The sequence below is a fragment of the Lissotriton helveticus genome, chromosome 9, assembly GCF_964261635.1.
Source record: "Lissotriton helveticus chromosome 9, aLisHel1.1, whole genome shotgun sequence".
In the NCBI taxonomy this organism is placed as follows: Eukaryota; Metazoa; Chordata; class Amphibia; order Caudata; family Salamandridae; genus Lissotriton; species Lissotriton helveticus.
In genome coordinates, this window is record NC_136070.1 from 1,142,312,535 (window position 1) to 1,142,336,380 (window position 23,846).

The 23,846-nt window shown below is 48.5% G+C and overlaps 1 protein-coding gene across 4 annotated transcripts in view; it reads left to right on the forward strand.

Annotated features, from left to right (window-relative positions):
• Positions 1 to 23,846, forward strand: part of LOC144782290 (protein TASOR-like) — an 865,833-nt gene that overhangs the window by 303,583 nt on the left and 538,404 nt on the right. For all 4 annotated transcript variants that reach the window (XM_078661579.1, XM_078661582.1, XM_078661580.1 and 1 more), the window contains exon 10: positions 570 to 642. In XM_078661579.1, coding sequence (XP_078517705.1) covers positions 570 to 642 — 73 coding nt within the window. The remainder of the gene's footprint in view (positions 1 to 569; positions 643 to 23,846) is intronic.

The following is a 23,846-nucleotide window of genomic DNA, read 5'->3' on the forward strand; positions in this document are numbered from 1 at the left end:
GCGCTTTATAATTTAAGCTGGGTCCTCCATTCCTTCTGTGTGGAGGATTCTCAGACACTTTAGCTTTGCAGCATACTGTTTTGGGAGTTGTTAAAGACATGATAAAGTTTTCAGTAATGTTTTATTTTTACAGGAAATTCACGTGTTGGGTATAGGTTCTGCTTCTTATGCTTGAGGTTGAAATTATAAATGTATTTATCTTAGATTTAAAGTTGTTTGGTGTCGCCCTGCAGAGTATCTGAGCGTAGATCTCTTGTGGCATTGTCAGCCTGCTCCTAGTTCTGTTGTTAAGATCTTTTCATTTGTGGCTTCACAACTTATACATTAAAGCTGTAATTTTATTCTTAACAAAAATAAGTAACTTAAAAAGGATGTTGTGTTAAATTACACACAAAGCAAAATTAAATGTTTAAGTTTGCTGTAAAGTCTAATAGTTTGAGCACAATGGACATTTTATATATTTCTTTTTTTCCTGTACTTGTGTATAAAATAAATGAGTGGTGTTTGCTCATGGTGCCAATAAAATGTAATTTGCATGTTAGTGAAAACAGGTATTCATTTTATTCCAGGTTCTTGTTAAGCCACTCGGAGATAAAGGATTTCTTTTTCTGCTTTCACCTTTGCAAATGGCTTCCCCCTATGGTATGTATTACTAGTAATTGGTACATAAGCGACTCCGTTTTTATAGTATTTAAGCCCTAATGTGTAAATTTCATCTTATATGCAGCTGAATATATTTCCATCCTTTTTTAACATTACCCTCTAAAACATTTTTACAATTAACCTCCGGTCTAGAACAGTGCTGTACAAAAATAATTACTAACAAATTATAGAAAGCTGGAATTTTAACTTACTGTACTTAAAATATCCAGTTTCCTTAGCCAGGAATATCGTAATTGTTGCAATGCTCAAAGATGTATTTCACCGGTAACTGTTACATTTTATTTGAGTGCAGTGCTCTTTTTCAGGCAAGTTGGTATCCTATTACTTGGAGTAAATTTAGGCAACCAACTCCGGCAAGAGGCAAGCCAGGGGTACCAGCAAGGTCCGACAAAACAGTTACCTCCTGTAGGAAGTTGGCTTTTAATGTAAGGGCACACCATGCAAAAGAAGAATATCTGAGACCAATTTATAAAAATAACACATACTTTTATATAATTTTAGACACCAAGATTACGAGAAAAAGGTAAGTACTTTCGGAGGTGTGAATTTTTACAGTAATAGTAAATATTCTAATAACGGTTTTGAGGTATAAGCCCCCAACTAGGAGGAACATACGCTGCATAGGTACACTTGCGAATGGGTTTGGAGGATTCCTTTAGAGACTTAAGATGCTTAGGGACCAAGGTCCAAGAAATCACCAGCAGTTCGTTTTTACCTGCCCTGGTGAGTCCGGGTGCAGAGGTGCTGGTTGCATTGGTAGCCTTGAGCTCTACACGGTAAAGTCAGTGGCAAAGGTGTCTGCAAAAGAAAGGCTGCAAGCGGGGACAAATCCGACAGAACCCGAAGGGAGGCTAGTCTCTTGAGAGACTCTGGGGCACATTCTGTTTCTGTGAACCCGGTCTGGGGGGCTTAGGTGCAGAGGGGTTATGGCCGGTGGGTTGTTGCAGTTAGAGGCTCTCACTTGGCTTTGGTGACCTAGAGAGGGTGAGAAAACAGCAGGAGCACTCTCGGTACAGGCCTCGGTGATCCTTAAATCCCTGATCGGCAGGTCTGCTTTGATGTTGGTGGTGCCTGGACTGGACAAACAACAAGTCTTGGTTGCAGCAAATGCTCTGGTACGCATGGTATTGGTGCTGGACAGCTCCGGGAAGACCTGGCATCTCCCAACATGCCAAGGGGATGGATCTGATCTTCTAGAGCTGCGAGCTCCACCCTCGTGGGCACAATGGCTAGCAAGTCGAACTACTGGGCAAGTGTGGTCAATGCCTGTAGCTACTTGGGGGTGGTTCCTCCACCCCAAGTGAGATGCTGCTTGGTTGTTGAAGGCTGGAACAGTCCTCTAAGGATTTGGGGAGGCTGGTAAGCTTTTGGACAAGTAGGTCTTCCTGATTGTCACGGTGCAAGCAGCCAGGCAGTATTTGGTGCCAATTTCGTTGCAGGACCTCTGTTCTCATTAATTCGGCTCTTCTATGTGCTTCCTTTGGTTCCCAGTAGCATCTGAGTTCCTGGTGTCAGGGGGACCCCCAAATACTGAATTTAGGGGCGTTTAGGAGAGAGAGAGTAGGGAAGTAGTCAATAGGCTATTTACCCCTGGGACGACCACACCCCCTACATGAACACTTCCTGTGGAGAGAGGTTAGATCCTGACCCAGAGTTCCTAGTTGTACCAAAAACAAGATGGTGAACCCCTTACTCAACTGTCCACTTCAGGTGGCCCACCTTAGGGGTGTTCCTAGACTGTAAGTGTAACAACCCTTCTAACCAGCTAGTTTTTCCGCCTGCTCTGCTGCCAAATGGGCCTCAGGGCAAGGGTGGTGTTGTCCCATGATTGGGACACCAGGGTCACATATCAAAGGCAGCAGAGGCTTTGAAGTCACTGGCCCTGATGTGCTAAATCACTAGCCATCCTGCTAGAGGAGGTGTGAACACCTTCCTCCGGAGCAGGCATTGTTTCTGGTCTCAGAGTGCGGGCTCTCACCTCCAGGGTGTCAGAAACTCATATGTGGTGGCAGACTGGACGATATCAATTAGCTAGCACACTAGAGGCCTTGTAGGATTTAGGGGGTACCTCTAGGGGCCCTCTGGGAGCATGTCTTCATAAATATGATACTGGCATCAGTACAGATTTAACAAGACAAGATGTTTGATACCACACACCATAGGTTTCAGTGAAGCCAGCATGTACTTGGGTAACCTATAATAGAGAGGTAAGTTGGGCTGTCGTGGGATGCTGGGACACCGTTGGATGGGCCACCCAAGGCCGTGGGGTGTTGGATGAAGGGGTGTCTTTTGGTGTTAGGTTTCTCATACCGGCCTCGGTCGCAGTTGGGGGATCCTCCAGAAAGGGGCTGCAGGTGTCGTCTGTAGACTTGAGGCAGGTCAAGGATAACCAGATACCAGGTCAGGATCACCGGGGAGAGCTTCTCTTGATGTTGGGCTCCTCGAACTTGGGCTACGGGCGTCGGGTGCAGACTCGCCGATTTGGCTGGAGTCAGTCGGTGAGCAAACCCGGTGCTCATGGGAGACAAGTCTGGATGAGGAAGGCAGAGCAGGTCCTCAGGGTTATAGGTGGCTGCAGGACAAACCAGGTTTTCGCAGGAGCAGGTCGAAGTCGGGACAAGCCGGTAGGGCTGGGGCAAAGTCAGTTGGCATCCTCCTCTTCTTCCTTCAGCACGGCTCTTCGGTCCTCCTTCTTGTTTCCAGAATACCTTTGTCCCCGAGCCTGCAGTGTTGCAACCAGAGTTGAAAACAGGGCACCAGGTGCCAAAACAGCACCCTGCACCCGACCGCCCCTGTGCCACTGTGGGTGCCCTTTGGGTGCTAACTTCAACCTCCCTTTTCCCTGAGATTATTTACAGGAGCTTTGCTCCCTCAACCTTGTGACCTGCTCGTGAGCAGCCACCAACCGGAGGCCCCCTATGCCCTATTGGATAACATTGGACCTCATCACTCTGTACCCGGCCGCCCTAGTGCCGCTGAGGGTGCTCTTGGAGTGCATCCTTGACCCTGGGGTACCCTTGTTCTAGCCCCAGAAACTCAACCCACAAGACTGGCACATGCCAGTTCCGGGTGTACGACCAGCTCTTTGTTAGTTACGTGGGCGCAAAGAAGGGACAGACGGTGGACAAGCGAACCATCTCTCGGTGGGTCGTCTTGTGCATCAAGGTTTGCTACTCCTTGGCGAAAAAGGAGCCTCCTGTTGGGCTGCACGCCCATTCCACTCGGGCCACAGCGACTACTACTACTACCCTGGGTCGGGGAGTCCCCTTGCAGGACATCTGCCAGGCAGCGACGTGGGCCTCCCTGCACACGTTTGCTAGGCATTACTGCCTAGACAGCCAACTCCGGAGAGATGGCTTTTTCGGCCGTTCGGTTCTCCAGGACTTTCTGGTGTGATCTTGGTTCGCAGACCCACCACCAGGGTTGGTATTGCTGGGGTATTTATTCTAAGGTAAGGAATCTAACACTAACCTGTGTTTTTCAGATGCACAAGTTACTTACCTTTGGTAATGATATACCTGTAAGAAACAGTAGTTCGTGTTAGACTCCTTACCCACCCACCCATCCTCCCCATTCTGCGAACAGATATCTAGGGTTAAGGTATCTCCCTTTGAGGGCCCTTGTTTTCATGGCACCAGTGTCGGTCTCTGGCATGGCTCTGCGTTCCTGGCGCGGAAAGCTATGTACAAGAACTGACTTCACCACACCACACCACACAGGAAGAGGAAGTCAGATACAGTACCTACACCTTCAGTGCCTGTCAAGAAAAAGGACTCTGCCACATCTCCTATGCACCCTTCTTCTCCTGTATCTCCTTCTCCTGCTCTCCCTTTAAACATTTCACCTAAAAATTCTCCTCCTCATTCTCCACAACATACACCTCCTCAGGATGCTGATGATGATCAGTATAGCATGGGGGGAGGGAAAGACCCGGATGACCTTTTTCCCTATCCAACAGGTTCACCAAACTGGGAGTATCCAAACCCACAGGATATACCAGATATTCCTGACCCACATATATCCATCTAAACCTTCTCCTCCAGAAGACAATATTGGGTTTGGACGCTTAATTCATAGGGCTGCCATCTATCTAACTATGACTTTATTGCATGATTTAAAAAACCTTTGCAAGTTACAAAAGATTAAAAAGTTATTGCACATTAAAAAGAAGATAAATGTAAATGTAAATGTATGTGTCTTGTAAAGCGCACTGCTGCCCTGAGGCGTCGTGGCGCTGTAGACCGCTGGGGAACCCGTCTTGGCTATCCCTGTGAGATGGTCCCTACTGGGAATCTCCAAGGTGAAACCAGGCATCCCCGGCGAATGTGGGGGGCCGTTGTAGAGATGAGGCAAGCTAATGCCCAGAGTTTTCAAGTGTGATCCCTGTTTAGAGTAGGCACCGAGGCGAGAATGATCAAGTCCGCTGACCCTGGTCCACGACCCTGCCGCGTCGGGAATTGAACCCTGGACCCGGGCCGTTCTCTGCTTCCGGGTCTGCTGCCTCTAACCAGTGAGCCACACCGCTCCACTTAAAAACCCCAGTTCGTTATAAAAGGACCTCAGTATCGCCCGTACTTGCGGAGTACATGATCATAGTTGCCCTTTCGCCAACACATTTAGATGTGACCCTTTGAGGCAATATAGTAAAGATCCAAATTTCAAAAAATACCCCCATTCTTAGTAAAAAAGCCCCCAGACCCCCCATTTTTGCAGACTGCACAAATGTCAATGCACTTCCGCCGACACATTAGCTTGACCCTTTTGACTCGTTGAAAATGGTGACCCGAATTTGAAGATCGAGTCCCGGAGTGTGCTGACCTGTGCACTGAGCCCCTCTTGTCCTACAAGAAGGTGCTGCCAGTTTTTTGTTTTTTTTGTTTTTTTTCCTGGTGGGGGTTGCTGCTAATGAGTCGCCTCCCCTAGTTTTATTGCAGCATGATCCATAAACCTTGCTAGAGCACAGTTTAGGCTAGTGTTCCGTGGATCAAAGCAGGCTAATACTGCGGCTCTGCATGATCTGACCTCGTTGGTAATCCAGCCTCTCCGTAAAAGGGACCTTCTTTCCTTCAACAGACTTGGACACAGGCGAAGAATATGTGTAATGTCTTCCCTTTGGTTTCCACAGAGCCAACAGCATTGCTGGACCTGTTCTCTTTTCCATTTGGGAAGATGGCTGGACAAGTTAATCACTCCCAATCTTAGTTTTAGAAAGCAAAGTTTGGTGCGTGTGTTGAATTGTAGAGTTAGATAACCCTGAGGCTTCAGCTGGTTGTACGATCTTAGTCATCCAGCCATGACTTCTTCTTGCTAGACCTGCCTTGTCTTTTAATAAGGAGAGTTTTTTTGCACTTATTTTTGCTAGTCTTTTAAATTCGTTTTGGCTAATTTGTAAATCCCAAGCTTCATTCAGGCTTAATGTTTTAAGTCCTCTTGCCCAGTAATCAATACCCTGCCCGCCATCGTTTCGTATGCAAATTTGACCATAGGTGTTGCGCTAAGCTGCCTTCTTTTGACGACCTCAGTTTGTGGCAGCACATTAGGAAACTCATTAATCTTGCCAGTGATTGGTTGCAGATGCCCAGTTGCAGCCTGATTTGGGCAGGTGACGTGTGAGATGGTAGCTGGAACACTGTTCTGAAGATTTTCGCAATGATTTTGTCCAATTGGCCGCTATCAAGCCCTTTTAGCACCTCGCTTCCATATGTTAGTGTGGGAATAACTCTTGCCTGTGCTACCTGCAGTGTTGGGGCGAATGTTGGGCCAAGAAGCTTCCTGTGAATGGAGCTAAGTGCAAATGATAGTGCCACTCACTTCTTTTTTTGCTCTTCTCGGTGGGTTTTGAATCTGTTGTTGTTATCGAAGAGAACTCCTAAGTACTTTTCGCACTTGGATGCTATGATGCTTTTGGAATTTAGGACCCATGCCAGCTTCTTGGGCCTTCCTGAACGGACCACTAGAATTTTCGTTTTCTTATTATTTATTTGCAGTTCGTTCTTTGTTGAGTATTCGGCCGTGGCGTCCATAAGTCTTTGTAGGCCAATCTTTGTGTTGCTTAGGAGAACTACATCGTCTGCGTATAGGAGGTTTGACAGCTGGAGGCTGGCTCGTTAAGGAGGGTGGGAGTTTATCTTATTTAGGGCTTCTGGGAAATCTGATAAGAATAAATTAAAATGTGTGGGGGGGAGACACACCCTTGTTTTAGTCCTTTAGTTGTTGCGATCGGTCGTGAAAGTCAGGAGCCGTCCCCGAACTTAATCCTGAACCACGTATCCCGGTGCAGAAGCTGTATGGCTCTCAGAAGGTCATATGGGATATTCAGTCTGGACAGCTTCTGCCAGAGCATGGCCCTGTTGACGTTGTCAAATGCAGCTTTGTAATCTATGAATCCCATGTAGAACAAACTAGAGCTTGTTACCGCCTGATCAATCAAGCAGGAGAGGGTCATGAGAATAACTGAGGTACCTGTATCGCTTGTAAAGCCGGTTTGATTCGGAGGAATCACTGAATGATCGTCAGCCCATGCCCGGAGTGAATTCAGCAGAATCCCGGCGAAGTACTTTGCTTCATTATCGATGAGGGCAACCAATCTGTAGTTCCCTGGAGATTTCTTATCCCCTCCTTTAAATATTGGCATGAGTATTGAACCTTGCCAAGAGGGCGGAATGACATTCTCTTGTAAGATGGAAGTAAAAAGTGGCGATAGTTTAGAAGCCCAGAAGGCCGAATCGTCCTTGAACAAAGCTGGGGGGATGCCTCCGGGACCCGGAGCTCCCTCTTTCCGGCCCTTTTTGATCTGTTTTTCGATTAGGTCCACCGGGACAGTGCTTTGAAGGATGTCGTTTAGATGATTTGGGCTTACTGATTGCTTTTCGGGTAATCTACTTTGGTGGAAAGGGTCATCCGTAGATAACATTTTTGTTATTTGCTCTGGAGGCATGTTTGTTATTTTTGAAGCTTTGCTGCCCTCTGCTCCAGGGTACGGATCAACTGACTCTTGTTGATGATTGAAGTGGATATGCAAGAAAGAGTGCCACTCAGTTTCCAGATTGTTTGATGAAGCGGCTTTCGGGGCTTTCCCTCCAAGACTGTTGATAGTACGCCAGAACCTCGCAGAGTTATTAGACTTTATGTCATGTTGTAATTTTGCCCAGAAAGAATTCCAGTGAGCCCTACGATGTTCTTTTTTTACAAACTTCAGGTGTTTTCGGGCTTCTCTCAGTTTTATTATTGTTGGTTGGTCCATTGGCTTTGTTTTAAGTTCCCACCATAGCCGGTTCATGTTTGTTTTTGCTGATCGTATCACCAGGTTCTCCGAGAATGACTGATTCATCCCATTTGGTTTTACGTGCGTTATTGGTTTTGCTTATCTGTCTATCAGATTCGTTGTGAATGACGTCCAATTAACCATAAAATCGTTGGTTGTCCTACTAGTGCTCTCAAAAATTTGTTTTGCCTCCGTTGTTACCTGCTGTAGATTGTTAACTGAGCACTTAATTTGTTTCAAGTTGATCGTGTAGCTTTTGAAAGCTTGAGCCCTTGCCTCAGTGTGTTGCGCTAGACTAATGCTAAGCGATATTTCTTGAGGGTTGTGATCGCTTTCTATTCTGTTGCCGAATCCAAAGCCCAGTATTTGGTGCAGGAGAGGGAGGCTGACAAATGTGTAGTCAATTAAGGATGCACCATTTTTCGATAAGTATGAAAGACCAGGTGGTTTGTCAGGAACACAACGGCCATTGAGGGCTCTAAGGCCCAAAAGTTCCAGATTTCTTTGTAAAGAGCGTCCTAACAGGTCTTCCTTGTGCCATCCGGGAAGGACCTGCGGAGGTATGGCCCAGACACTTTCCTGTGTTTTAGTTACCTTTTTCCTCTAAGTCAGACATTAGCCACATGTTGAAGTCGCCAGTTAGTATTATATCTGTGTTTCCTCACCTGTGAGTGATTCCCTTGACGCTGAATTTGGACGGACATATGCATTCATAAAAGTGATGGTTCTGGTCTGGCTTTTATCTCTGCTGAATGAGATTCTTACCGACTGGTGAAATTGGGAAGTGCTAGCAAGCTCCCATGAGGTAATTGCATTTTTTATTGATAAATAAATTGCTAAACCGCCACTGCCTCTTCCTGGAGATTTCAGTTTCAATGCTGGAATATGATGTGTTTTGAAGCCTTCTATGTGTTGCGGCTCCACGAGCCATGTCTCCTGAAGTAATATTTCAAATGGTCGTAAATAGGAGATTGTTGCTGTGTCATCCAATTTGCTTGAAAGCCCGTTAATGTTCCAGGAGCATATCCTTAAAGGGCAGGTGTCGTGGCCCATTTTGTTTTTATGATGTCAGCGGAGCAGCCGGGTCGTATTTAAGGAGCCTGCCAACCAAGACCAAGTGCCGGCCTCTTCTGAGTCCCTTTTGAGAGTGAGCTGTTCCTCTATTACATATGGTGCTTTTGGAGCAGAGGAAGGAGTTTTGTCTCGTGCGCTCCTCAAGAGTGAGTTAGACCGCTCTTTTTCCGGCACGTGATTGCGCTCGGCCTCGGGTTTCTTGCAGAACGTGTGGGTAGCCTGGTTCCCTGCCAGGGTGTACGATTACGCCCCATTGCTTGAAGGTTTCAGTTTGACACAAGATGTTGTTCATTGCCTCTATCGAGTTCCAAGTGACCTTTGTGCTGTCATTTATTTGACCCTGACCTGGTGGGATGAATTCTATTGATTTAATATCCTGTGAAGTTACGACATTAGACAAGCCTGTCGCTTCTATCAGTTTAATGATACTCCCGCGGTTTAATATGTCGCAGCTGCCTTTGGACAGAACAGCGTAAAAGTTGGCGCTGCATGGAGTGGGGCCGCTGGGAGTCTTGATTGAGGCACTGATGTTTGAGCCCTGTGCATTGGATCAGCACCTGTTTGGGGTCCTGATGTTTGCACGTTCGTTGTTTTGTAATTGAGTGTGTGCGGTAGCATGTTCCATTCACTAGAGCTCTTTTGATTTGTGTCACGGGCGGTTAGAGCTTCGCCTCCCTTTCCCTTCCCCAGGATTGTAAAGTTGCCTGAAAGGTCTTGGTGTGGGCTACTGATTTGAGTCAGATTTGCTGGCTTAGCGCTTCCACAATCCTTGGGCCCGATGAAGCTTTGGCCCCCGACCTTTTGCTGCGGCATTTGTTCAAAAAATGCAGTTTGTGTGGTTATGGTTAATATCTTTATCCCCCCTATTAGCTGAGTGATCATGATCTCCCCCGACTGCGTCCTTTTCTGTTGCAGAAAGCAGGGTGCCAATCTTTTTTTGTTTGCTGCTTTCCTGTGGGCTGCCATCTATCACAATGTCACCATGCATTCAGATGAGGCAGAAGAGGATTTTTTACTAGACGCTTTTGAACAATCCCAAAAATCTGTGCAAATACTGCCAATGATTAAAGGAGTCATTAAACATGCACCAAAAGTGTTTCAAGATCCTGTATGAGCTAGAATCATAAACCCAAGGATAGGGAAAAAGTACAGAGCAGCTCCTGGGGATCCTGCTTACATTAACACCTTGACTGCTGCAGCAATTCCCCCTCTGTGCTAACATTTGCAGGATCCCCTTGTTCATGACGAGCTCAGCTCGTCATAAGCACACGAGCAGTGTACTGCATGACGAGCTGAGCTCGTCATGAGCATGGAAGGGGTTAAAGAACAGCTACCCTTAGACTCCCTAGTAGTTTCAAATGCTAGGAAAAGAGCAAATTCAGAAACATCAGGCGAAACACCACCTCCTGATAAAGAATCAAAGATCATAGATGCTTCAGGGAAAAGAATAGCTGCCCAAGCTAGCAATGCATGGCGCATTGCTAACACACAGGCCCTCCTCGCAAGATACGACAGGGCTCACTATGATCAGCTAGAGAAGCTCTTACAACATCTACCTGACCAATATAAGGCACAAGCAGATGACCTCCTACAAGAGGGTAAGCTTATATCAAATGCCTCCATTCAATGTGCACTAGATGTAGCAGACACTGCATCTAGGGCAATAAACACCAGTGTCCTCCTTAGACGTCACGCGTGGCTACGCATTTCAGATTTTAAGCAAGAGGTACAGACTACTATCTTAAATCAACCATTCAACCAACAACAATTGTTTGGTCCAGAAGTAGACACAGCTTTTGAAAAAATGGAAAAAGATACTGACACAGCCAAATCTATGGGAGCTCTGCAGTTCACCCAAGCAAGAGGCTCCTTTTGTCGCTCCTTCTACTGAGAAGGCTTCAAACAAGCTAGAGCAGACAATTCGGCTTCCTTTAAAACAAATACACAAGCATCCTCTAATAAAGGATACTTTAGAGGGGGCTAGAGAGGTAATAACAATAAGGGAAGAGGTCGAGTTAACAACAACAATCGATCCTCTTTCACCACTAAACAGAGACTTCCTTCAGCTCCCCCAACAGCATACCACTCCTGTAGGGGGGAAATTAACACAGTTCCTACCTGTCTGGAATTCCATCACAACAGACAAGTGGGTAAGACACATTATCCAGTATGGTTACTGCCTAGAGCTTATAGCTACCCCTCCAAATATACCACCCAGACAGCGTCCAATGTCCACAGAACATCTAACGCTACTCCAACAAGACGTTCTCTCATTGCTGCAAAAAGATGCAATAGAGCTAATTCCATTGCAACATCAATGAACAGGGGTCTACTCACTCTACTTCCTAATACCCAAAAAAGATGGGACACCAAGACCAATTCTTGATTTAAGGCCTCTCAATCTGTATATACACTCAGATCATTTTCACATGGTCACTTTACAACAAGTGCTCCCATTATTGCAACAAGGCGATTTCCTCACTACACTAGACCTCAGACGCCTACTTTCACATTCCCATACATCCTTCTCACAGGAAATATCTCAGGTTTGTGCTACAAGGACAACACTATCAATTCAAAGTCCTTCCATTCGGGGTCACAACTGCACCAAGTGTGTTCACAAAGTGCCTAGCAGTAGTAGCAGCACATCTCAGAAGACAACATATCAATTTCTTTCCATACTTAGACGATTGGCTCATAAAGGCCAAGTCATTCAACCAGTGTGTTCAACACACATCTCACACAATTCAGACACTGCAGAACTTAGCGTTCACAATAAACCACACCAAGTCACATCTACAGCCCTCTCATGTACATCAATACCTAGGGGCTACCATAAACACCAATACAGCTCTAGCTTATCCCAGTCCAGCCAGAATACAGAGCATTCAAGCCATACTCACAAGGTTTCAAAACCAACACTCTCTCCCAGCCAGAGTGTTCATGTAATTAATAGGCATGATGGCATCTTGCATTTTTATTGTACCATATGCAAGACTGCAGATGCACCCATTGCAGGAATGTCTAGCACATCAGTGGAATAAGGCACAAGGACAACTAACAGACCTGGTGTTGGTGGAGACCGCACACATCGCTCTCTGCAGTGGTGGAACACCAAAAACTTGTCCAGAGGGCGGCCGTCCTCGAACCTGTTCCACAGATAGTACTGACAACAGACCCATCCCTCACAGGATGGGGAGCACATCTGTTCCACCACACAACTCAGGGAGGATGGACCGCTCAACAAAAGGTGCTCCACATCAATGACCTAGAGTTGCTGGCGATTTTCCTGGCACTAAAGTCCTTCCAAGTATACATACAGAACAAAGCTGTCTTAATCCGGACGGACAACATGACAGCCATGTACTACATACAGAAACAAGGAGGCACACATTCCCTGCAACTGTCCCAGCTCGCACAAAACATTTGGAGATGGGCCATCCCACAAAAGATATATCTGCTTGCAGAACACCTTCCAGGAGTTCACAGTCAGATAGCCGATCTGTTAAGTCGACAGACACAACAGATTCACGAATGGGAATTACATCTGCAGGTTCTTCAATCATTCTTTCACAAATGGGGTCATCCAGACATAGACCTATTTTCCACACACGAAAACGCAAAATGCCCAACCTTCGCCGCCAGGTTTCCACACCCGTTGTCCAAGGGCAATGCGATATGGATGAACTGGTCAGGCAGATTTGCGTACGCTTTCCCGCCAACCCCACTACTACCACTAGTGGTAGGCAAGCTCAGACAACAGTCTTTTAAACTGATCCTGGTAGCTCCCACATGGGCACGCCAACCGTGGTTCACCACACTGCTAGAATTCTCTCTAGTTCCACACCAAAAACTGTCTCTGACACCATCCATGCTAACGCAGAACCATGGAGACATCGGGCATTCAGATCCAGGTCAACTGAATCTGGCGATCTGGCACCTGAAGTCTTAGAGTTTGGATACCTTAACCTGCCACCAGACTTTATGAATATCATTATAAAAGCCAGAAGACCTACTACTAGAGCTTGCTATGCTGCTAAATGGAAAAGATTTGCAATTTACTGCAATTATAATAAAATTGATCCTTTAGATGCTTCCATCCAAAATATTATCTGTTACCTTCTCCATTTACAAAGATGTAATCTGGCTTATTCATATGTACGTTTACATCTTGCAGCCATTGCCGCATATCTACAAAACAGACCACATATGTCGTTGTTTAGAGTACCAGCAATAAAAGCTTTTATGGAAGGATTAAAAAGAATTATATCTCCTAGGTTACCAGAGTTCTCCAGAGTGGAACCTAAACATTGTTCTTACAAGGCTCATGGGACCCCCTTTTGAACCTTTACACAAATGTGAATTACAATTTCTCACATGGAAAACCGCTTTCCTCGTTGCAATTACCTCTCTTAGAAGAGTTAGTGAGATTCAAGCTTTCACTATACAAGAACCATTCTTACAATTACACCATAACAAGGTGGTTCTAAGAACTAATCCTAAATTCCTTCCTAAAGTAATTACTCCTTTTCATCTAAACCAATCTGTTGAGTTACCAGTGTTTTTTCAAAACACACTCTGTAGCAGATAGAGCTTTACCCACACTAGATGTCAAAAGAGCTCTTCTCTATTACATTGGTAGGACCAAGTCCTTTCGCAAAACAAAGCAACTATTTGTAGCTTTCTCCACCACATAAAGGCAACCCCGTTTCTAAATCAGGAATTGCAAGGTGGATTTTTAAATGTATACAAATATGCTCTCACAAAGCAAAACGCACATTAACAGTTTCTCCTAGACCGCATTCCACACGCAAACTAGGAGCCTCGGTGGTTTTCTTAGGAAACTTTCCCCTAGAAGACCTCTGCAAGGCAGCAACATGGTCTACAACACACACCTTCACTAAACACTGTTGTGTTGATGTGCAAGCCAAGCAGCAAGCTGCAGTAGGCCAAGCTGTCCTTAAAACTCTCTTTCAAACTACTGCAACAGACACAGGTGACCAACCCTAGGGGAGACACTGCTGCACAATCGATGCCAAGTGTAGAATTTGCAACTCATATGCCTAGAACGGAAAATGCTACTTACCAGTATGCATCTGTTCTTGGCATGTAGAGCTGCAGTTTTCTACACGCTCTCCCGCCTCCCCGGGACCTGTATCTGTTCCAGTTTTATCTTAATTAGATATACATGCATGGACATCCTTTCTTTCTTTCTTTCTACTGATCCATCATTTCCCATCATGGCGAAAAACAATCTAAGGATGGAGCTGATGCCCATGCGCACTATAGTCTGAGGGAGGAGTCACCTATCTCGTGACTACAAAGACTTCTTCCAAGACGACAACAACATGCAATCATCCGAGCCCAACACCAGGTAGTGACCTAATGCAAAGTGTAGAAATCTGCAGCTCTACATGCCAAGAACAGATGCATACTGGTAAGTAGCATTTTCCTTTTCTTCAGATCAACAAGTTAGTTGCTTTTAGTAACAATATGCTCGAGGCATATGAGCTGCAGATTGCACACTATGCATAGATGGCCACCTAGTGTTGGGCCCGGATGTTTGCAGTTTGTTTTTGTTGTAGAAAGTCTTTGAAAGTCAAGGGGTAGGTGACTCCTCCTTTGGGTGATACTGCGCATGGGCATCGGCTCCATCCCCAGATTGCTTTTTCCCGCCACCGGCCTCAGATGTGGTTCCAGCGCTCCGTGTTGGAACGATTACCGTCGGCGCGCAATCCTCATCGGCTTAAAAAAACTACTCTAGAAAGCGTTTTCCTGTCGACACTACTCTTCGAGACCAAGAACATCCATTCCGGACGTCGACTACGGCCTTCGGGCCCAACTAGGCCTCGACTCCAGCTAATGGAAAGGACGCCATTTAAAAGGTGTCCTCAATGTGGGTCGAAGTTTCCCCACACCGACCTCCACGAGGTCTGTAACCTCTGCCTCTCTCCGGAGCACGAGGCCAAGGACTGTTAAGCCTGTGCCTCCTTCTGCTCCAAAAAGACTATCCGGGACCGGAGAGCCAGACGAACAATGGCTCAAAGATCTTCAGCTTCGATTCCGGACGACATTTTCCAGGAAGGCCTCGACGTCCCAGAAGAACACGACGTCGACAGCAACTCGGAGGCAGAGGATTCTAATGTCGAACGTGACTCCAGCGCAGCGGGTCGTAAGTAGGACCGTCGACCCCAGCCCTACCTCGACACACACAAAAAAGGCTACGGTCACACCCTCGCCCTCGGGTGCACAGTGCACACCGAGACACTACTTCCACGGCCCCACCTTCGGGCTCGGCCAAGAAGTCAATAAGGCCTTCGGGCGACTCGGGCTCGAGTCAACCCCCACTCTGTGCCGGCACACACTCACCGGAAACCGAAGAAACCGCCTGGTACTGCTCCTAAGCCATCGGCGCTGAAACACTCAGGCCCCTCGGCACCCAAAACAACTTCGGAGCTGACGAAAGCTTCCAGCACCAAGAAAGCACCGGAGCCGAAAAAAGTATCGGACCCGAAAAAACACCCGGAACCGAAAAAGACCCCGGCTTCCCCCATTAAAGATAAAAGGTCAAAAGAAGCTGCGGCGCCGCTGAAACAAGCTTCCACGCCGAAAGTTCACACTCCTGAAAGAGACTTGTTTGCTCCGGACCCAAAGCAAAAGACTCTCAGAAAAGATCCCAAAACTGGTCGATTGACATTATCAAGGAAACGACCAGCAGAGGCACCAGCACCGGCTCCAAAGAAGAAGGAAATTGCTACTTCACCTATGCATGTACCTTCCCCGCCTACTGCACCCAATCCCTCCCCCCATATTTCACCACCTGTCTCCTCTACACCATCTAGCACACATGATGATAATGAGGATGACATATCAGATACAGGGGCTGATCCACAGGAGCCATATTACCCCCCGGCCTCGCCAGACCCATGGGAAGACTTTACTACACCAGATGTCCCAAATGTACCACAGGATGACATATACCACTCTAGGCCCTCACCGCCAGAAGACACAATGGGGTTTAACCAATAACTGCTTAGACCAGCACAATACCATGGGGGTAGACATGCACTCCGATGCAGTAGAGGAGGACTTCCTGCTAGACAAATTTGACACTGCACAAAGGTCTTCAGCAATTTTGCCAATGCTCAAAGGCGTGGTTAAACATGCCTCTCAGGTCTTTAAAGACCCAGTCAGGACACTGGTTATAAACCCAAGGGTGGAGGAAAAGTATAAAGCTGCGCCATCTGACCCAGCATATATAAAGGGACCAGTTCCCCTAGACTCTCTAGTCGTATCTAACGCACGTAAGAGAGCTAACTCTCAAACATCAAGAGAATCTCCCCCACCAGACAAGGAATCTAAACTCCTTGATGCGTCGGGGAAAAGAACGGCCTTACAAGCAGCAAACATGTGGCGCATTGCTAACACGCAAGCCTTACTAGCACGCTATGATAGGGCACATTATGATGAGCTCGAAGAAATAATGCAACATCTCCCCGATAAGTTTAAAGATAGAGCTACTGAGCTAATTCAAGAGGGAAAAATTATCACTAACACATCTATCCGCTGCGCGCTAGACGCAGCAGAGACAGCCTCCAGAGCCCTCAACACTAGCGTCCAGCTACGCAGGCATGCTTGGCTACGTATATCTGGATTCAAGCCAGAGGTCCAAAGTGCTATACTCAATCAACCATTCGATGAGCAACACTTATTTGGACCCGGGGTTGGTGTCTCCCTCGAAAAAAGAAACATACACAGCAAAATCTATGGGAGCCCTGCAGTCGAAGGCTCCCAAACGTTCATTTAGTCGCTCCACATATAGAGGTGCAAACGGAGGATACTCATCCAATACACCTTCCACAGCATACAAAAGCCCAACTTAGTCTACCTACAGTAAGGGCTACCAAAGGGGAGTTTACCGCGGTAACAATAACAAAGGCAGAGGCAAGAATAACAACACCCGATCTGCCTCCACCCCTACCCAATGACTCTCCTCCCCTTCCCCTGCCCCATTCCACTCCTGTCGGGGGGAAGGATACAGCAATACCTGTCAGCCTGGAAAGACATCACATCAGACAGGTGGGTGCCTCAAATAATTCAGTCAGTTTACTGTCTAGAACTAACATCTACTCCCCCAAACATACCACCCAAAAAGCGCCCAATGTCACAAGATCATTTAACGCTGCTCAAACAAGAAGTACTTTCTCTCCTGCAGAAAAATGCAATAAAGATAGTTCCAAAACATCAGAGGAACAAAGGAGTATATTCCCTGTACTTCTTAATTCCAAAGGACGGATCTCTGAGACCTATTCTAGACCTCAGACCTCTAAACGCTTACATGCAATCAGATCATTTCCATATGGTCACACTTCAGCAAGTCATTCCACTCCTGTTGCAGAACGACTTTCTTGTCACACTAGATCTCAAAGACGCCTGCTTCCACATTCCAATTCACCAGGCGCACAGAAAGTATCTAAGATTTGTGCTAGAAGGACAGCACTTCCAATTCAAGGTACTCCCATTCGGAGTAACAACAGCGCCAAGAGTGTTCACCAAATGCCTAGCAGTGGTAGCAGCACACTTAAGAAGACAGCACATCCACCTCTTCCCATATCTAGACGACTGGCTCATAAAAGCACAATCGTACAACCAGTGTGTACAACACACTCACAATACAATGCTGTTACTCCACAACTTAGGCTTTACAGTAAATTACACCAAGTCACATCTGCTACCATCGCACACACAACAGTACCTAGGAGCTACAATCAATACTCAACTAGCACAAGCTTATCCCTCTCCAGCAAGGATAACAAGTGTGCAAACGCCCCTAACAAAATTCAAATCACAACACTTACTTCCAGCTCGAGTGTTTATGCAACTCATAGGGATGATGGCATCTTGCATATTCATAGTACCTCACGCAAGACTGCAAATGCGTCCACTTCAAGAATGTCTAGCACACCAATGGAACCCGGCTCAGGGTCAGTTAACAGACCTAGTGTTGGTAGACAGTCAGACTCATCGCTCTCTGCAATGGTGGAACACAAAAAACTTGTCAAAAGGCCGACTATTCCTAGAGCCACTTCCACAAATCATACTAAAAGCGGACGCATCGCTCTCCGCCTGGGGAGCCCACCTACTGCATTACACCACGCAGGGAAGGAGGACACCAATGCAAAAACTACTCCACATCAACCACCTGGAGTTATTAGCTGTGTTTCTAGCTCGGAAAGCATTCCAAGCACAAGTTGCAAACAAGACTGTCTTGGTCCGCACAGACAATATAACAGCCATGTATTATGTAAACAAACAGGGAGGGACACACTCTCTGCAGCTCTCTCAACTAGCTCAGCAGATATGGAGGTGGGCTATAGCTCAGAACATCTTCTTAATAGCCCAACACGTCCCAGGGGTTCAAAACACCATGGCAGATCTGCTAAGTCGGCAGACTCAGCAGATGCACGAGTGGGACCTTCATCCACAAGTTCTTCATCCGTTCTTTAAAATGTGGGGACAACCTCAGATAGACCTCTTCGCCACCCACGACAACGCAAAATGCCCACACTTCGCCGCCAGATACCCACACCCATTGGCCAAAGGCAATGCGATATGGATGAACTGGTCAGGACTATTTGCGTACGCTTTTCCTCCTCTACCAATGATTCCTTTACTAGTACGCAAGATGCAACAACACTCGCTAACGCTTATACTAGTAGCTCCAACGTGGGCACACCACACTGCTACAGCTATCTGTGGTACCGCATCAAAAACTAAACCTATCTCCCCATCTTTTAACTCCGAACCATGGAGAGATCAGACACCCGGACCCAGCTCAGCTCAACCTTGCGATCTGGCTCCTGAAGTCATAGAGTTTGGTTATCTTAAACTCCCTCAAGAATGCATGAATGTGGGGCGTGGCCAGCAGCATGGCTCCATAAGAAGTGACTCTCCGGAGCTCCCGGCGAGCTGCACCTGAAACCGCCTTTCAAAATACCCCAGAGCCACCAAAATTGCGTGAGGGTCGTCTAGAAGCGCTTAGACCCCCCACGGCCCCCTACGTTGCTCTTACATGGCTGTATACCGGCTAATTACCGAATTGAGCACGCTGACTCGGGAAGCCTGACGGCGGTAAGATGGCGGCCGTCTAACAAGAACCCAGAGGACGGCGCGGTCACCGGGTGTCCGGGCCCAGAAGCAGATCACAGCGAAGAGTGCCCTGGCGAGGGTGCCCCCGGGTGGAGCGGCGCAGTCTCCAGAGGCCCCGGTGAGACATCGGCGGGCTCCGGTTGAGGCCGGCATACTGTACCAACATGGCGCCCGCAGTTGTGGAGAGGCGGTAGGACTGGTGCGGAGGCTTTCTTGCACACGACGGCCAGGCCGAGAGGAGAGCGAGCGAGGCGCAACGGCCGAGGACAGCGGGTTGAGAAGAGGACGGAGACAGGGCCCCGGGGGACCACCCGCACTGCCCCGAAGAGACGGCGCCGTTACCAAGATGGCGGCCGCCATTGCAAATTAGAGCCCGAGGGAGCTCCTGCCGGTGCGCTGGTCCCCATTGCTGAGTATCGACCACGCAGCACCGGGACCCATTCGGATCCTAACCTGAGGTGGAGGCTGTGCCCAGTGACCCGGCCCTCCGCCTACACATAAGGAAATCGCCCCTGTGGGGCCCCCACAACCACCTCTCTTAATAGGGTGCCCTTCCCCCTCCTCGGGAGGGTCCTCTAGCATTGTCAGGGACCGGGGTGCGGCGAGGGAGCACCCCAGACACCAGCAGAGAGGCGGTCACAGGCATTGAGAGTTACGGATATCACGACCTAAAACCCTATATAGTGGTGGACACGGAAGCGTGACCTGGGCTCTGCATTCGGCTGGCCATTCGACCCTGGGCCCTCGTGGAACGGGAAAACGACAGGCTTCACGACGCCTTCATCGTAAGGAAGTGGAACTGCCATACGTTGCACCAGACTCAGGAAGACACTGGCATCTGACTCCGACCAGATAGTGAGAGACTGAGGGGAGCGCGGGTGGCCCACGGGCTTAACGTCGAGACACTGTAAACCATGGGGAAGAAAGACACGCTCCCCATGCCCGCTACGCAAGGGCCAATGGACAACTTTGCCGCACCTAAACACTCAGTGGATACCCTCCACACCACCTCTGGAGCACGGTCGGACACTGATCTCCTGATGGAAGCCATCCAGGCGTCACGAGCCGACATCCAGGAATCCCGAGCGGCTCTAGAAGTTAAGATCGGCGAGGTGGGCTCCGAAGTAACACTGCTGCGGCAAGACTTCCGGAACTTATCGGACAGGGTGACCACAGCGGAGGCACGTTTGGGTGAGGCCGAGGATTCGATCACAACCCTGAGGAAGGACATGGCAGAACTCAAAGCATCCCATCGCCAACTGATGTGGAAGGTGGACGATGCCGAAAATAGGACGAGACGCAATAACCTGCACCTCGTAGGATTTAGAGAAGGAATTGAAGGAACGAAAATGGCAGCATTCCTCCACGCCTGGCTAACCAAAACCTTCCAGACGGTGAGGTTCTCCTCCTGCTTCATCATCGAAAGGGCGCACAGGGCCCTCCTGGTGAGGTCGCCGGAGGGAGCGAGACCCAGACCGGTAATCGCAAGGTTCCTTAACTTTGCAGATCGGGACCTGATCCTGCGAGAAGCTAGAAAGATGGGGGAGATCCGTCTGGAAAATGCGACCATTAAGATTTTTCGAGACTATAGCCAAGAGGTACAGAAGCAGCGCCGCTCCTTTGACGCAGTGAAGGCGAAATTGCGGGAACTTCATATTTCTTACATGCTCCTATTCCCAGCAAAGTTAAAGGTCATCTACAAAGAGAAGTCACTTTTCTTCAATCACCCGGAGGATGCCTTGAAATCGTTGGAGGAACGCCCTATACTCTACCACAGAGAGCCCACTGGCCGCGAAAGGATGGACAAGTCACCACCGCACGGACCCCAATGGGAAGTACTGAAAGCACAGAGATTGAAGTCCCGGCGGGCAAGGAGACAAACCCCGGCTACACCCTACCAAGGACACGGTTTGGGAGGCGCACGACATGGGCGATCGGCATCACCGAGAGGAAACACCCAGGTGGGATCCAGATACGACTGTCTGCGGAGCAAAGCTCGGTCGGAGGGAGATGATGATGACGAGACCGGGAATCAGACTTCTGGTGGGGAAGAAGGGGGGTCGTGTTCGATTCACCCGTTGGTAGAGGCGATCCAAGACATGGAACAAGACGATTCAGGGTGTAGCAGTGTCCCCGAACCTGACACTCAAGACTCTCGCTCGTAGACAATGGTGGAACTGGTTCGGTTATCTGCAGCTCGTCGCCGGGGAACACGCAAGTTGACACGCCCCTTTATATTTTCACTTTTTGTCTGCCCTGGTTCTGTACTTAGCCACTCCACGAGACTTTACAGGTTGTAGATAACTGTGTTTGCTCAGGGAAAGCAGTCTTGCAACTTTAAGGGAGAATTGGTTAGAACAGAATATAGGGGGGGGACAGCGGGAGGGCGACAGGCCTTCTCCTCTTACCGGTTCTTCCCTGTGAGGAGATGGGACTGGAAGGGGTGGGAGGTAGGGTGGGGGAGGGGTTCAACAGAAGTTGGGGATTGTTGTCCGGTTGGGGGTTGGACATGGGTGAGGGTGGGGGGGAAGTTCCGTTTGTATGAGAGAAGCAATCATGGGACCAGCGGTACACACCGTGAGACTCCACAAGCTGCCTCCTACCGGGAGACTGACTACTTGAACACACAAGACCCACAGTATGTTAGGTGACCACGAGACACATGGTGAAGGCAGAGGAGGGCTCAGCGTCCTGTCCTGGAATGTCAATGGCCTGGGTAACAGGATCAAGAGGGGGTTGGTCAATTCCTACCTTAAACGCTTAGGCCCGGACATCGCATTGTTGCAGGAAACTCACCTCAAAGGCACCAATTGCGCCTTCTAGCCAGGGGTCGCTTTAAGCTCCTAGCGCATGCGGGATACACGACAGACTCTAGAGGGGTGGCCATCATTCTAAAAAAGTCCACTCCATTTACTATAACCCAGACGTGGACGGACCCCCAGGTAACATACGTGGGTATCAAGGGGATGTGGAACAGGCGCACTTACACCATAATCTCGGTCTATGCTCCCCCGAAACTCCAAGCACCCACATTGAAAAAGGTAGCGGATATAATACTAGAAACGGCTGACACTATACAGATTGTCGGGGGGGACTTCAATGACGTTTTGAATGTCACACAAGACAGAACAGGTACGTCACATAGAGAAGGGACCCTGACTCCCCTGTCCCAATGGTCGGTCAACCTGGGTCTTACTGACGTCTGGAGGTGGCTACATCCAGAACAGGCGGTTTATTCGTACTTCTCGGGCGCCCATAAGGTCTTCTCGAGGCTGGATTATATCTTTATGTCTAGACAATACCTGACCGTGCAGGATGTAGCAGAATATAAAGCAAGAGGCGTGTCGGATCACTCACCATTGCTGGTCAGAGTGGGCGTGAAACGCCAAGGTGAAACACGAATGTTGCGCCTGACGGCTTGGGACTTGCAGAATCCAACCGTCCTGAAGGGACTGAGAGCGGACGTAAAAGTCTATATTGCCGAAAACGAGGGCACGGTCGCCTCGAAAGTGATATTTTGGGAGGCATTGAAGGCAGTTATGAGAGACAGGGCTAAACGTAGACTGGCGGAGGAACGAAGAAAGCTCCACTCTGACGCTGAACTGATAGAACAGGACATACTAGCCTTGGAAAGGGGGTACCAGACCTCGAGGGATCCAGTAGCCCTTAGGAGACTGACGGATAGGCAGACGCAGTACCGGGAACTAGTGACTGAGGAGGCGAAAACCCAAGCCTTAGCCACCCTCCATCGCCTATATGACGTAGGGGACAAATCAGGTAAACTATTGGCATGGCTTAGTAAAAAGGAGCGCGCAGAGAGGTGGGTGGAGCAGATCAGGGACCCCCAGGGAGCGATTCTCAGATCGGATGCACGCATCGCAGAGGCGTTCGCAGACCACTATGAAAGCTTTTATGGAGCTAGAAACGTAGGGACTTGTGACGAGGCCATACGCTATATGGACCAAACCGAACTCCCGACCCTGTCCGCTGACGACGTTAAAACCCTGGACTCCGATATTACTCTAGATGACATCTCTGAGGCCCTGGTTAGATTGCGACCGGGGAAAACGCCGGGACCCAACGGCTTCCCAGCGGAATTCTTTCAACATACCGCGGACCTCTTGGCGAGACACCTGAAGGGATTATATGAGGGTGCCCTGCAGGAAGGGAGGCTTCCCCCAGACCTGGTCATGGCGACCATTATCCCAATCTATAAGGAGGGTAAACCACGGAAGGACTGCACGTCCTACCGCCCCATCTCGTTACTGAATACGGAAACGAAACTACTAGCAACTATCCTGGCGCTACGGCTCCGCTCGGTGATATCACATCTGATCCATTTGGACCAGACGGGATTCCTTCCGGACAGGGCCACCAGAATGAATCTCCGGCGCACTCACAACTGGTTGCAAGAGGTCCGGGACAGAGAGGACCCACACTGGTTCCTGTCCCTCGACGCAGAAAAAGCCTTTGATGCAGTTCATTGGCCGTTCCTTGAAGGGGTGCTACAAAAATTCGGTTTCGGGCCAAAGTTCCGGCAATGGGTGCGGCTGTTGTACACCGAGCCGAGCGCCAGAGTACGGGTGAATGGTGTCTTGTCGCGTGAATTCCGGGTGCAAAGAGGGACCAGACAAGGCTGCCCGTTGTCCCCACTTTTGTTTGCCCTAACTATCGAGATCTTGGCGACTAGGATTTG